This window comes from Arachis hypogaea, chromosome 11, assembly GCF_003086295.3.
Source record: "Arachis hypogaea cultivar Tifrunner chromosome 11, arahy.Tifrunner.gnm2.J5K5, whole genome shotgun sequence".
NCBI lineage: Eukaryota > Viridiplantae > Streptophyta > Magnoliopsida > Fabales > Fabaceae > Arachis > Arachis hypogaea.
In genome coordinates this window covers 13,858,515-13,874,004 of record NC_092046.1, presented here as the reverse complement: position 1 = coordinate 13,874,004, position 15,490 = coordinate 13,858,515, and the positions used below count along the sequence as shown (strand labels likewise).

At 31.7% G+C, this 15,490-nt stretch overlaps 1 protein-coding gene across 1 annotated transcript; it reads right to left on the bottom strand.

The window, feature by feature from the left end:
* Window positions 1-399: 399 nt before the first annotated feature.
* Window positions 400-13,099, bottom strand: LOC112720333 (protein MICRORCHIDIA 2). The gene is made up of 18 exons (XM_025771237.3): window positions 12,779-13,099; window positions 12,461-12,535; window positions 10,907-10,941; window positions 10,576-10,654; window positions 10,385-10,474; window positions 9,858-9,933; window positions 8,808-8,886; window positions 8,580-8,708; window positions 7,401-7,499; window positions 6,600-6,710; window positions 6,350-6,499; window positions 4,682-4,774; window positions 4,277-4,328; window positions 4,069-4,180; window positions 3,165-3,399; window positions 1,493-1,584; window positions 817-859; window positions 400-725 (listed from the first exon to the last, which is right to left on the bottom strand). The coding sequence occupies exons 1-18, from the start codon at window positions 13,059-13,061 to the stop codon at window positions 633-635; spliced, it is 1,926 nt and encodes a 641-aa protein (XP_025627022.1). The 5' UTR covers window positions 13,062-13,099; the 3' UTR covers window positions 400-632.
* Window positions 13,100-15,490: the final 2,391 nt, after the last annotated feature.

Genomic DNA, 15,490 nt, shown 5'->3' with positions numbered 1-15,490 from the left:
TAAGTATGAGGCAACTCTTATCTCTTGAACTAGCTAAGTGAGGCCCACTTAATTTTTTATAGAGAAAGAGCAATAGTCTAAGAACAAATTTGACATTTGATTTGCATGTGTTTTTTTTATTGTAGTGTCTCATCAAAACAAGTTAAAAAGTAAGTGTACTCTTATGTTCATATCTTTAATATCTATATCACTACGTCTCAAAATACACACTAACCAAGTAACCAAACACAACTGACAGTCCTACATAGTTCTGTGTAAGTATGGATTTCTCTTATCACCTGTTATATGGGCCTTATAATGAGTGAAAGCTTAGGCAATGCACAACATGGTGGGGTCGCTGTGACTTGGTTAGTAAGTCAGTTAAAAGTTTTGTACACTTAATACTACTCTAACCAAATGTTTATATACAAAACAGTGCTTCAAATTTAAAAGTGTGTTCTGCAAAATGATTGATCACCAAGATTCGGTTTTGATAACAAGATTCTCAATAACTAGAAATCATGTATCCTGGACCAATTAGATTCTAGTATACTCTAAACTAGTAACAAGAAGCCTTGCCTTTGTAACATTGGCACGTGGTTCACAAAATGTTCCCTTTCTTGGCGCAAACATAATGCGTCAACATGTAACTATCACGCTCTATGGTTCCTCTTAGCCTCTAAGAGTGAAGAAAGTTCAGCGGACTTGCTTTGGATTTCTTTCAACTCCGCCTCCAAGACCTCTACCTATTTTAGGTCAGCAAAACGACACAATCAAATATAAATATGCAATAACTATTTGAACCATAATAATCAAACTTTGTTATCTAGCTTTTACCGTCTCGATCAACTCTATCTCCTTCATCTTGTACTCCTCAAACCTGTAGATAGAGAGTTTATTGAGGACTCAATTCAATGATGGAAACTTAAAATAACAAACTGCACACACACACACACACACACACATATATGTGTGATGGAGTCTATGGTTATAGGGTCTATGATGCCTATACATGTGTTGTTAACATTAATGTCACTTTTTCTACATTTTGATAGCGCTTTTTCTTTAATTTTTTAAATTGAAAAGCATTTAAATAGTAAAAAAGCGTTGCTTTAATTTCAGTAACACTTTTTAAGACACCAAAGCCACCATACATGCACTATATATATAACAGAATTCATTCATTTTGCGTATTTCGTTAAATTGCGGACAAAAATATCATCTGTCTCGTCTTTGTATTTCTGTCTCAGAACCCAAGTGTAACTTCAGGGTGGTCATTATAATCAACCAAATTGTTGGATCAAAATCACCATCATGTTAGACTTGCATGCTGAACTTCATAAAGTAAAAAATTACTATCTAACGCAATACTACCAGAGAAAGAAGTTGTTCTAATTTTTTACATTTGAATAATCAAGTAAAAGTGTACAACTAGACAATAGCTATAGCAGGGATTAAAATGAAAAAAAAAAATATTGGTTTGTATCCACAAACAATTTGAAATAATATTTACCTCATGAAAAGCTCTATGTTCTCTTCACAGATTTTATCAATAGAAATGGATCCCGCAGTTATGACAGACGCTGATATCTTATCAGACGTACCCTGTTAAAAGAAACAATACATGATCTTGATCAATAAAAAACATAACCTGCTCAGAAGATTCATACAACAATATTTTTGTTGGTTTGGTTGAGAGCAATTCAACATTTTATATAGGCATTCCTAAGCCTAGAAAAAAGTGACAGTTTCTTTTTTTTCAAGTAGGATGCAACCACTAATCAACCAATTCAAATAAGGCTTGGTTCTGGGGACTTATGAAATTTGTTTTCTTCTATTATCTTGAGAAATTATTATATATTCTCCTGTCATTATAAAATTATGCTCTTTCCATTTATAACATGACATCTCAGCTACATCTCATGGTAGATGTACAACTCACTTCCTTATTTATTATCCAACCTTGGATTTTATGTTTAAGTTAAAAGGCAAAAGATCCAACTATAAATCGTGGTTGCAATGCCAATTTGAATGAAATGAGCACAATCTCACATAACAATCCAAGAACATTTAATAATTCTCCTTCTCATAACTTTGTACCCAGTTACAAAATCTACAAAGAAGACACAAGCATAGAAACAACTATGGACATGCTCCAACTTTCTAACAGATTTTTTTGGTTAAAATTCACACCAATCAAATTATTATTTCTTCCGAGTTAGGTTCATATAGAAGCCAACACTGCATTTTACCCTATGGCTGGGTTTGGTAAAGCTTTTTGAAGAGGTGCTTGTACTTTTTAAAAGCACAAGCACTTCATTTTGCGTTTGGTAAATTAAAAAGCCTAAGTGCTTGTGCTTGCGGCTTTTAAAAGTTAGAGGTGCTTTTGAAAGCAGCTAAGAGGGAGCTTTTTAAAGTTGGCTTGTGCTTATCAAAATTAAAAAAAAAATCTAATATAATAAATATTCAAAATTACCATTATTAATTATTAACACAATCTTTATATATTTTTTATTTTTCAACCTAATCTTCATAATTTCAACACAAATACATCTCTATCACGTATTAGGTATGAACTTCTATCTATTTATATTATTTTGTGTGCGTTGTTTTTGTATTTTTTAGTAGATGTTTGTTTTTCTCTGTTATTTATGGAAACCAATCATAAAATTTTCGTACACTAACTTCATGAACATTAGTCAAAATTATAATAACGTATATATACATATGTAAATATAGATATATAATTTTACTTGAGATATGTGTCCCATTTTCTGTGATTTGTAAAAGTGAATCAATATATATAGATGGGTAATGGACATATCAGTACTAACATTGGATTAAATACAAGTTTTATTATTGACTAATGATAACTCTATTTATATTAATATAGAGAGTAAAACAAATAAATATTTAAATTATTGGTCTCTCAAATTTGAAAAAAAAAAAGATTATTCTTCGTTATAAATATGTTTATTATAATTTTTTTAATTTTTAAAAGTTGTTTTACCAAACACAATTGTAGTGCTTGTGCTTATTAAAAGTTATTTTTAACTTGATTTTACCAAACGCAAGTGCTGCAGCTTTTACTGTCTTTTAAAAGACAGCTTTTATAAGCTACTTTCGAAAAATAAAAGCTTTACCAAACCAAGCCTATATCAGATAAAAGTACATCAGCTACTTACATGTTGCCCCTGATTCAATGGCCGCATGCCGTTTTCTGGAAGATTCACAATTGAGTAATCTGAACTTGGATTTTCTCCGTGCCCAGCTACAAAATTAATTTCCTCTTCATCATCAGGCAATTCAATCTGAGGATAAGTTGTACGTCGAGCAGACTTTTGAATTTGGCGTTCCTTTTGCGCACTCTGTGACTTGAAATTTAGTGGCTGATATCCAACCAAGTGACAACAAGCTTTCCTGTCTAGTCCGAAACGAATTTCACCAAATCAATATCAACATCATAATATGAGAGGAGTACATCATTTAAATAAAAAAATTTTCGATCTTAATATATGGATATTCAAGAAAAGACATATCAAAAACCTCTTACAAACATTTACAATATCATCTATTAACAGCATACTAGTCTAAGATTTTTTGGAGACCTAATTGTCTTATATAAAAAATTGTTATGAACTTATTTGTCCAACGTTCACATTAAAAAATTGACTGAAAGCAACGAAGAGACCAATCTGTCTGACAGGAATAATTTTCGAAGTCTTCTAGAGAATAAAAACTTGTTGAAAACAGAAATGTTCGATCTAAAATTCATTGAGGACCAATTTGGACGTTTACTCCTTTTTTTTCCCCTTATGGACTTATAAGTCCATCACAAAATTCCTCAAGGAGTAGTTAAAACGAGTAGCTTCTTATAAAAATCAGTTTTCAGCGTTTCTCATGTTAATTAATTAATAAATAAATAAATAAAAGCATAACAACTTCTTTGAAAATCAGAAACAAATGCACACTTAAAATGACCGAGTCAGGTTCAATGTTTCCTCTTCCCTTCCTTAGCTACATATGTACTATAAGTTTAATTATTGTTACATAAAATTAAAATAAAATATTTATTATGCAGTCACAAACCAGTAATCCATTGTCATTTGTTTCAGCCTGGCCTCCATCCTTATGAAAAGCAATGATCTCTCAAAATCCTGCTTGTCGTGTGCTGGTTCCATAAAATTGGCTTCAAGAACCCCTACATGTTACAATATGTCAGTAAACTACAAAACATGGAAATATTGAAGAAAATGCAGACACAGAGGGCTCAACAGTTTTAAGAACAGGAAAATACCAACAACACCCATCCCTTTTGATGAACCATCTGGTACTACTTTCCAGAAGGGCTGCATGCTCACAAAAAGGTTTGTTACGAGACCATCAGAATTATAAATAAATAAATAGCAAACAAATTGCTACTTTAGTCATACTTATGATAACAAACAATGTAAAGTTCTGACGTTCTGTCATTTGTCTTCACCAAAATTTAAAAATCAAGCATCAGTTGAAAGACTTGTAAAGTTAAGGTAAAAATTGAGTTTGTAGTTGAATTCATTTGTAACTTTCAAGTTGAACATTCTACATTTCATTTCTTTGACTGTAAAAGACGATACTTTCCAAAGGTCGAAAGAAAAGAAATGAAGAGTTTTCCCAAATGAGAGAGATATAAAATCGAGTTGAAAACATAACCAGAAAATACCTTAATTAGGCGATTTTTGTGGTACACATTAAATCCAGACACGTTAAGATTAGGAGCTTCCTTGACAAATCCAATGGTCGTATCCACAGTAACCTTAAAGAATATGAAAGAGATTAGTTTCAAATTGCAATGGGAAAGAATAGAAGGAAAGAGAAATAAGAAACCCTTAAATTATTAGAAACAAAAAGTAAGAAACAAACCACACCAAGTGCAAGTGGAGGTCACATATTCATAAAGAATATAATATACATCCATCACAATTGAGGCTAATCTAGATTATTTTCCCCAAATAGATCCTTTCTTAAAAGATATTTACTTTAACAAAGCAAACTTTATACTACATTTGGATATAATTTATAAATTTTCTCAATGTCCTGGATATATTTATTCAACATATTTAATACTAGGTAGTGCCGTAGTGGCACATGCTTTCTGCCAATAAAAAAGTCCAAATAGGAAATCAACAAAAGAAAAAATGAGAATGATGAGTTGCGGAGCCAGAGAAAAGCTTTGAGAAGAGCATGGGTTTACATAACATAAAATAAGATGGAGTACAAGGAATGTAAGTTTGGAACTTAGAAGTGAATCAAGAATAATACACCATAAGTCATGAGATTTGAGTATCTATCTTATTTCCAGTGTCTAAAACGATCCAGATATTATTTGAGAGAAAAACAAAGTACCACCATAGGTTAAGGGTATATTTGCAATGTTTTTGGGACTACACATTGGGCAGGATAAGTCAATAAGAAAATAAGCTTTAATCCAGATTACGATTAGGAATTACTACATTAGATAGAGTTGAGGTAGTACAAATTATTTAGAAAACAGTGGATCTTGCCTTAGATGTTATGAAAAGGTTTGAAGAACACTTTTAGAGACCCACTTCAATAGAGTAGATCAGCTGGAAGGTAGTCCTACAACTATAGGTTAAGGTAAATCTAACAAAACTAGCGGGCATTACGAGCAAATTACTAAAAGAAATTTAAATAAAATGGTCTAAAGATAGATATGATTCATGATAGATGTTGTGATACTAATTTATAATAAGATAATGTTAAAATATCTTCATTTATCCTTAAACTTCCTTTTTATTTTACAAGTATCTTTTATTAAAAGATGAAATTTATGGCTTCTCAAAGAAATCTTTCAGTTCTTTTCTAGTAATTTTACTTTAAAAATTTACCTAGCGTGTCAATACAGATTAAAAGTACTTTTCTTATTTAAACAAATCTTTGTCCTAAAATAATGGCACCCAAATAAACAAATAGTACATAATAATACATAGAACTAGAACACCGGTAAGTATAATGAACACAGGATTTTTAAAGGGTATTTTTAATCTAATGGTTGGAAATCAAAATCCCAAGTATTCAGCATTCAATACACTATATATTTGCTTTGGAAATCCTTTAAACACAATATTATTGGGAGAACTCCTGTAATGAGCCACTTATTCTGGATTTATATGAAATGAATGCTTCAATTTATCAATGAAAAAATTTATGAAAACATGATGAATATCAACAAGTTATGTCATGCAGGCTTTCAGTTTATATTTTATCAACGAAATGATATTTCATGAAGTGTATCAATTTTCAAGGTAGTGCTACATGAAATTCCTTTTTATGGAATTCAAAATCTGAACTCTCATATCATGGGCCTCACCTCCTTTGCTGCTGTGGCTAGCTTGGGCTTGTACCTAACAATTTCAGAATGCTTTAACTCATCTGCAATGTTAAACTGATTCACAGGTTTTCCCCTTAATATGATTTTGAAGTTGGAAAATTTTCTCAGGTATAGCATTGAAACATACACCTGAAACATTTAAAAGGTAAATCAGAATATACATATATACACACACACCCCTGCAGCAGATAATTAAAATTGTTGAAAAGATTCAGCATATAACAGTTACCCTTAATGAAAAACGGAGGCGGTAAGAAACATGCGACTGAAGTTCAACAATTTTTTTCTTCAATTTTTTCCCCGTTCCACCCTGATTAGCCTCATCTCTCAGCATGATATCCTGAACAAAGTTAAAGCAGATCGTGACTGCTGTCATGTTGATGTATGATATCAAAGTAATTAAATATCTAAGGAAACTCCTAGCATGCAGAAGTTCAGATGCACAGACTACCATTGCGCTCACTGGTCATTGCGACATGAATGCATTGACAACGACATTAAGTTCAGAAGTTATATATTTCCTAGAACTGGGTATGATATTGAAACTCAAATAATCCCAATAATACAAGCTGCAGTTATTTTAAGGAAAAAAAGAAAAAGAAAAGGATCCCCTCCCCCCCCCTTTTTTTTATTTCACTCTTTCTATTACAGCTCCATCAATGTCTTAGTCAGAATTACCACAAATTGGAAAACTTAATTGATTTTTTAGCTTTTGTTAAATATTATTCTTATAAAAATGAGGCCTTGTCCTCCTGAACCTTTTGATATTCATCCTTTGTCAATTGCGAGAAAACTGTTTTATCAAAATTTAATAAATAAATTCGTTGGCAGCCTCCCTTCTCTTTTTCTCAATTTCTCTAAACTAAAGATACATTTCAAGACATGCTAACAAAGATATATTTGTATATTTTTCTGCTAACACTAACAGTAAAGAATAGATTAAGTCCCCCACTCCCCACTTCCCCCCCCCCCCAAAAAGAAAAGGGGAAAAAAGAAAAAATTTAATATATCAAAAAGATGCACAACATACCTCAGCATCGTCATCAAAACTCAGTTCATATATCCCTTCATCATTCAACCACAAATTATATATTATGATTTTGGTTCCATGAGATCCTATATCATCAAACTGAGAAGTAATATAAATAAACTTATCAGTAAAAGGAGGCACAAAACTTAACAACTTTATCAAATGTAGAACAAGTGTATAAATATGACTAACACATTAAACTTAATGCACAAATCATCTGCTAGCAGCGCAAGTGTTTTAGTGAGAAACTGAGAAGTTGCATCAGCATCATAGAAAAACTAAAACGTGATTAGAACCAACCACAGTAAGCAACTAACTGATTTTTCACTTCCTTTTCAATATACACACACAAACGAAAAAATAAATAATTTAAATTTAAATTTAAAAAAGAAAACAGCGGCAAACTAACTTTTTCTAAGTGTCCAAAAAATATCATCGCACACATAATCAATAGTCACGTATCAAAATGAAATTCCTTGGCTAGCATACAGAATCAAGTGAAGGATGTTTTGGAAAGGTTGCATATGGCCTGTATTAAGAAGGTAAAAAATCTTGTGGCAACAAGCAAACAAAGCTACAACTGTTGTATATGGTTGGACTATGAGTCAATTTGGATTGGCTTTGAAAAAAGTACTTATTTTTTTCAATTTTTTTTTAAAAGATCTTTTTTTAATAGATAAAAGCTATTTCACATTTGGATAGACATTTTAAAAAAAAAAGTTTTCAAGTATTAAAAACGTCTTTTGCTTCTGTTTTTTTTTTTTTTTTTAAAGCAAGGTATTGTTAACTTTTAGAAAAAGCAAATAATTTGCCTTTTTCAAAAGGTGTATCCAAATAGGTTTAAAATTGAACAAAAGTACTTCAATTTAAAAAAAAAAGGTACTTTTTTTACCCAAAAAAGGTAATCCAAACCAACACTAACTAGTATCTTAAGCCAGTCTCTTTGGCACAAAAGTTTATTTGCAACAAGATCCTGGCTTGGCTCTCACTAGAGTGCATATTTTTTGCACAAACTGCTCCATATTGCATGTTTCTCAGGCATTGTCCCTTTCCAAGATCAGCTACTAAAGTATTACCAAAAAAGAAAATAAAAATAAAAGCTAACTTATCCAGAAAACCAGAGCCTTCATTCGATAAAGCTTCAACAAATATACACTTATACAGTAGAATGATACAAACCTGAAGCATGAGCTCCTCCTTTGATGTGAAGGGAGACCAATCAAGAATTGTTTGCAAGTTCGCTGACCAATCATCATGTGAGCTATAAATAATTGGCTCAGCCCAGTTGCCAGATATATCAAAATCTATCTAAAAGGAGGAAAAAACGAAACAAACCATAAAAATATAAAATAAACAAATGAAAATTTTCAGTACTTAATATTTGAACATTTGAAAAGAAAGTATCACCATTGGAACAATCACATCATCTTGCCCAGTTATCCGCAAAAAGGTATAAGATAGGAGACCCACACTTTGTGTGGCCCGGCTGAAAGACAAAATATAGGAAATGCAAAACAATAAACTCTTATCAACAACTAATAGGTCCAAACCACACCTTCATAATAAAACTAAAACGAGTTTTGCAGAGAACTGAAATAGTTCATGAACATAATTCGTACTCTATCATCTATATGTGTGCACACTGCACCTGCACGCAATTATCAGTAACTATGAACTCGAGAAAATTCTATTACTAGATGACATCTTATTGCAATAAAATGGAAAAACAAGAAACAAATAAGTCTAATGAGACGAGAATGGAACATTGTAGTGCAGCAGAGACACTACAAGGAACTGAGGAAGATAAAAGAAAATGTACAGTATAATAAAGACTCTTACGAAACAAGAAGAGTATAACACCCATTAAGAAGATGACAAAAGCTGACTAAAGTTGGTTTGTTCAGGAAAGGAGACAATAAACAAAGTTTACAACGTTAAAATAAGTGTCTATAAGATGAAATATACTTCACAGAACTGGTAGGGAGAGAGTTCTTCTCTTCAGTCCTCACAATACTTGTTTTTCAAGTTCCTAGCTTGTTGCAAACAATTTAAACACCAAGCCTAAATCATTATGTCTCAATTTGAGGTGGTACAGTTCAAAGATGACTGAGGCTGTTTATTTGCAGTGACAACAGATATCTTTTCAGTGATAAACAAATGTATGAACTAAAATTTCTTACCCACCAGTTTCCTGAGACCTAACTACACTGGTGTTCATGCCTTTTGTTTGTATGTGTGCTTTCTCCCTTATGTTTGTGATGCTTGTGTCAATTTTATTTTCTCAAAATATCATTTTGTTTTATTGTTCTTGACATGGTATAGACTGACAATGTTTCATAGGACTACATGCTAAACAAGAGAATAAGCTGAATGCCATGGAGATAAAGATGCTAAAATAGATGACTAGGCACAAGATTAGATGGACTAAAAATGAGTGAATTTGAGAAAGGAAGGTACCCTGAATGTTTTGCACGACTAAAAACGATAACATCGGCACCCAGTCTCATAGTACTAGTCTTGAATCCATTGCCATCTACAACAACACAAGATGTAACTTATTTTATAAAGAACTAAGGTTTCAACATAAGATACTTCCATAATGTAAAATGGAGAGCAAATACTAGATAGTAGAAGGCAAAAAAAAAAAGATAAGAAACTTAATAGCACAACTATATTGTGTTATAGAATCCTTTGCCTTCCTGAAACAAAGGAAAGCTCATTCCATGACACCAAGATGTCTAAGCTTGCATATTGGACTAAAGAAATTAGAGAAGTCGGAAGGAACAAAATAACCATGTAAGCATATAGCTAGTTAACATCGTCAGTTAGATCAACAACATGCATCATTATAATTATAAGCTAGAAACATATATCAAGAACATCCATCCTTATAAGCTAGAATCATATACAAAAGAAAATATTAAGGTAATCAGACTTTACAAGGTATATCCGGAACATATATACAAAAAAGGGAAGATCATTACATTGTCCTATTGTTGTTTTTGACTTCTTTGAGGAATATCCCAAGCTCATGCATTTCCGTATTGCTTCAGGATCCATTCCACCACCATCATCTGCAAAGGAAACATGAGCTCCGGTGTCTTTTTTTTTTTTTTTGGCATAGCCAACAAAAAGGACTACAATAGTAAAAATTATGCTTGTTTAAATAGCTTACCTATAAAAGATAACGCTGGTGAATTATCCTTCATGATATCAATCTTATCAATCTTTACAAAGGTTGCACCATTTTGAATCTAGAAGTACAAAGGAAATTCAGAAACTATTCATGTCATTTCTACAAAAGCAACAGTGTCAAAATAGCTTATTCAAAAGCTCCAACAAAATGGCAACTAAAAACACTTTCTCTACTTAAAGTAAGCAACAACAAGAAACTGTGTGTTATGAAACTGGTAATAGAGGTGCAGAAGCCATGAAATACACAGTATAATAAGAATTAAAGGAAATTATGCAACTGTTAAAATTATGTTACAAAACTTAAATCATACCTCATCAACGGCATTATCCACCAGTTCAGCAATTGCTGCCAACAAAGAAAACCACACATGAATAGAAGTGTAATTTATGATAAACAAGAAGTCTACAATTAACTATTAATCGCATAACACAAAGAAGTCTTCACTTCATGCTGAAAAAGAAAGGGTTAAAAAATTAAAAGATTCCAAAACATTCTTCTTGCTATCCAAAGGCAACTTGAAATCTCATCATTTTCTTTTCGCTTTTCCTCTCATTAGAAGGTAAGTCTTGGCACAATGATAAGGTTCAAATTCTATAAATAAGTCTTTGGATGAAAGCTCAACATTTTCATTTTGGAAAAATCCAGTCTTAGAAACAACCTGGGACAACAATCTAGAACGCGCATCATGGCATTCAGAAAGAAGGTTTTCAAGATACTGCTATTAACATTGTTCACATTTCATAAAGTCTAAGAGCATAAGTTGCTATGCAGCTTAATCTGACTCAAGCAACCAAATTCTCAAGTGGTTACAACCAGAACTGCTTCTACCAAACACCACGATGATGCAACTACAGGTGCTTTTGCTTCATCTTTTTAACTGAAAAAATATATTTTCACATATTTGCCTAAATTTTATAAAATAACTAATAATAATAATCATAATAATAACAATAATAATAATCTTACAGCCATTTTGAAAAAGCTAAGCAGTGTAGCTATTGATTCAAATCAGTTTTCAGCTTTTTCTCAACAATATAAAAAAATCAAATTGTAAAATGTTTTTCAAATAATCAGAAGTTCAGAACTAAACGGATTTGTTTCCATTTTTTGATACAACACTACATTTTAAATTTTGCTTGAGAAAGACTAGCTTGAGGCTATGGATGGCCCCAAGGACATCTGTTAAAGAATTAAAAAATGGTAAGTTATCATAGAAAAAATAAATTATGAAACTTTAACAACTTACTTATTTTTCTTAGTATTAGTGCCCTAACACTAATACTGAAATAAAAATTGGAGAAACTATCACAAGTGTTTTATGTGTCTTGGTGTATCATATAAGATAATGGAGAAATTGAAAGGATGTTAAACATAAGGTTCAAGCAAGCCAGTCAAAATGACAGAATGCATCTGGTTTTTATACTTGAGAACAAAGTACTTTCAAAACTTAAAAAGTAAATTTTATGGCACTGTCATTAGACCGGCTATTTTATACATAACAGAGTATTGGACGATAAAGGGGGAAGATGACATAAGTTAACTGCGGTAGAGACAAGGATGCTAAGATGGATGAGCGGCCAATTGTCGAAAAGATGGTAGAATCTTGTCTGATTTGGACATATGGGAAAAAGATCGACATAGCATAAGTTAATTAGGATGGTGGATGAGATGGATGGTAGACTAGCGAAATGTGTAAACAATATAGACATGATCACGATAGTACTCAATGGCATCATTTGATCCATGTAATTGACACTACTTACTGTTGTTGTAGTGCCCTAACACAAATGTTAGCAAACCCTAGTAATAAAAAACGAAAAAGTGTATGCATAAGATGAAAACAAGTGATTCAAAGAAAGCACACCCCCAAAAGCCCACTTATGCGAAGTTGCGTTGGAATGCAGAAACTTGGGATGAACTCGAGCATGCTCCAGGTGACCTGCAATTAGGGCAAAATCAGTGACAGACCTAATGTGAACTTAAAACAAAGACCAAAATACATAAATAAATAAAAGAAGAAGAACAAGAAGAATATACAAAATGAATAGTAACAAGCAAAAGAAAACAATTCAAAAGAACACAGAATTAGAAAGGAGTGTAAACTGCAGGTTTGGAACGTTAAAATGGTGGTTTGAATAAAATGAGAGGGAAATTAAGATGCTTAAGGGTTGCGTGTTTGTGCCTTCAAAGGGTGCTGGCTTCGAAGAGGGACCAACGACGTAGTCCCCGGCCTTCCAGAAGCTTCGAAAACGAATGGTTTCTCCTTCGTAGGCTGACAGCGCTGAATTTGACGCGCCAGTTTTCTGCCGCTGAAGCTGGGCTTGTGCGGTCGACGCCGGTGAAGACTTCCTGGCTGAACCGCCATTGGATGGGGGGCGTGCGGCCAAGGCCACAGCATCTTCGTCGTCGCTTGCGACTTCGTCGACGGGGAGGTCGATTTTATCTGAGTTGCGTGTGAGAGACATGGCAGTGGAAATTGGAAGAGTGTGAACTGTTAGGAATAAATAATTTTATTAGTATACAATGCGTACAATGGGCTGATTTTTTTGGCCCAATAAAAAGAAGTAACTATCTGCCGCTATCGTACAGGTTCGAACATTCGAACATCTAAAGTAAAATACTATTAATTTATCAAACACAATACACTCATATTATCCAGAATAACCATCCAAATACCAGGGATAATAAACATATGATATCCTACTGAATCGCTTTAAATAAACATCTGATACTTTAATTTTAATTTGAAATTAACTCCCATTGTATACATTATACGGAACATATAATGGCTCCCTATACTTCTTCATTTTATTAACTGAGATCATCCATATTAAATTACCAAAAATATCTATGCGTAAGCGTACCTTTACTCATAAAAGTCAAATGGATGGAAAGATTTGGATGTTATACTTCTTTCGATCTTCCTCAACCAAAGTCTTTTGTATTCCTAGGCGGCTGAATTGCAACTCTTTTGATGGAAAAAGAACAACAAAGACGACTTTGGTATGTTGGAAATGAAACATGAAGGCCTATTTATATTTGAGCATGGCACCTATTAAACCCTAAAGCCCAAATAAAATAATATCTAAAGTCCAAAAGTTAATATATCTAAAATCCAAAAGATAATTATCTAAGGACAAAAGATAATATATGATTTTATTCTCATTTAATTCCAAATCAAAAGTAATGATGACTTATTCAATTTAGCATTTATAGTAATAAATGAGATAACCATTATATAAGTCATTTAATTTGAAATATCATAATTTATGATTATAAATTTATAATTAATATATGTATTACCCACAAACAAATTAGGAAATTAACATAATTTCCTAACATGAACTACTCAACTCCGAAATGGAGACTGACTCCCTCGAGAATTTTGGACAAAAAATTAGGAGAATGGATCCTCTCAATTTTATTTTAACAATTGAGGGAGGAAAGTGTGATCTTTCATTATTAGTTTTATAAGTGGGACAATAATAAATATGAGAGAGAGTAATGAAGGATTAAAGATCACACTTTACACCTTCAATTTTTTTTAACAATTAAGAAGATCAATTCCCAAAAATTAGGCGGTTGGCTAAACTCGTGCCTAGAGAGAAACTCAGCAGATTAGGCCGGGCCTTGATTTAACGGGCTAGGTGTATAACAAAGTTTATTAGATCCATAATCCAATTAGTTCCTATTCCTTATTCCCACTTTTTAATTTAGATATGAAAGCGATGATATTTTAGGAGGTTCAGGGTGCTTAACGCAGCTGTGGTGTCAGATTAAAAAAATTAAACGGTCCGAGTTCAGAGAAAATAATCGGATGGTCTGATTTAAGGTACACAAATCGAATCGTTTGATTTGTGTTCTCCCAATCACATGTCCACATGCATTGATCCCTGATACGGTGATCTCTTTATACGAACATGACCCCTTTCCTGAAGTCCTACTCTCTCTCTTTGAAGTCTCTTTCTTTAGCCTCAGTCACTATTTTCTTTTTTTTTCTTCACTATAACTCTTCTTCAAACCTTCAAAAAAATTACAATGTCAAAAAAGCAAAAATATAAAGATATTGATCGTTCTGAATTTTATATTATTAATTATTTTTACCATTTTGATTATGTAAGTTTGTTTTTTAAATTTTTTTATGTAACAAATATTATAAATAATGTTAAAAATTAATATTTTTAACGATAATTAGTGTAATAGTTAAAAATATATATTTAAATTTAGTTAGTGAACATTTTAATGAATGATAATATTTGGACTAACTAATGTAGTAGATTAGTAAAAAATATATGTTTAGAATTTGTTGTAATAATTATAAAAATTATAATTAATTATTGAAAATTTAGAAAACAGTTTACTAAAATATTTAATATGAATAATAATATCATGATTTTTGAAAATTAAAAACTATTCAAAATAATTTTTAGTTTTGTTAATTAAATTTAGATTTTCAATTATTATTGTGGAGTTTAGTAAAATAAATTTAGTTTTTGGTATTTTTAATAATTAATGATTATTGTTAGATATTTAATTAATATGTTTTGTGTAGTTAAATTTTTTAATTTTTTAATAATGATAGTTAAATAATTGATAGGTTTGTCGTATTATGCATACGTGCTAGTTACTAAATTAGCTAATTAATAGTAAGTTTAGTATTAGTTTAATAAATTAGTTACTATTATTAGAAAATTATTAATTTTTAGTAGTAAATTAGTAATTATTAATCATTTGACTAATAGTTTGCTATATTTTTGTAGAGTTCACAGAATTTGACATGTAATCACTTACTGCCTCCGAATCGGTACAATCTTATTGCGGAAGAGCATTTACGGTTTACCAGTTTTTATCACGTTTGTTAGATTGAAATAGTTCAATGTCAGAAAGCAATGGT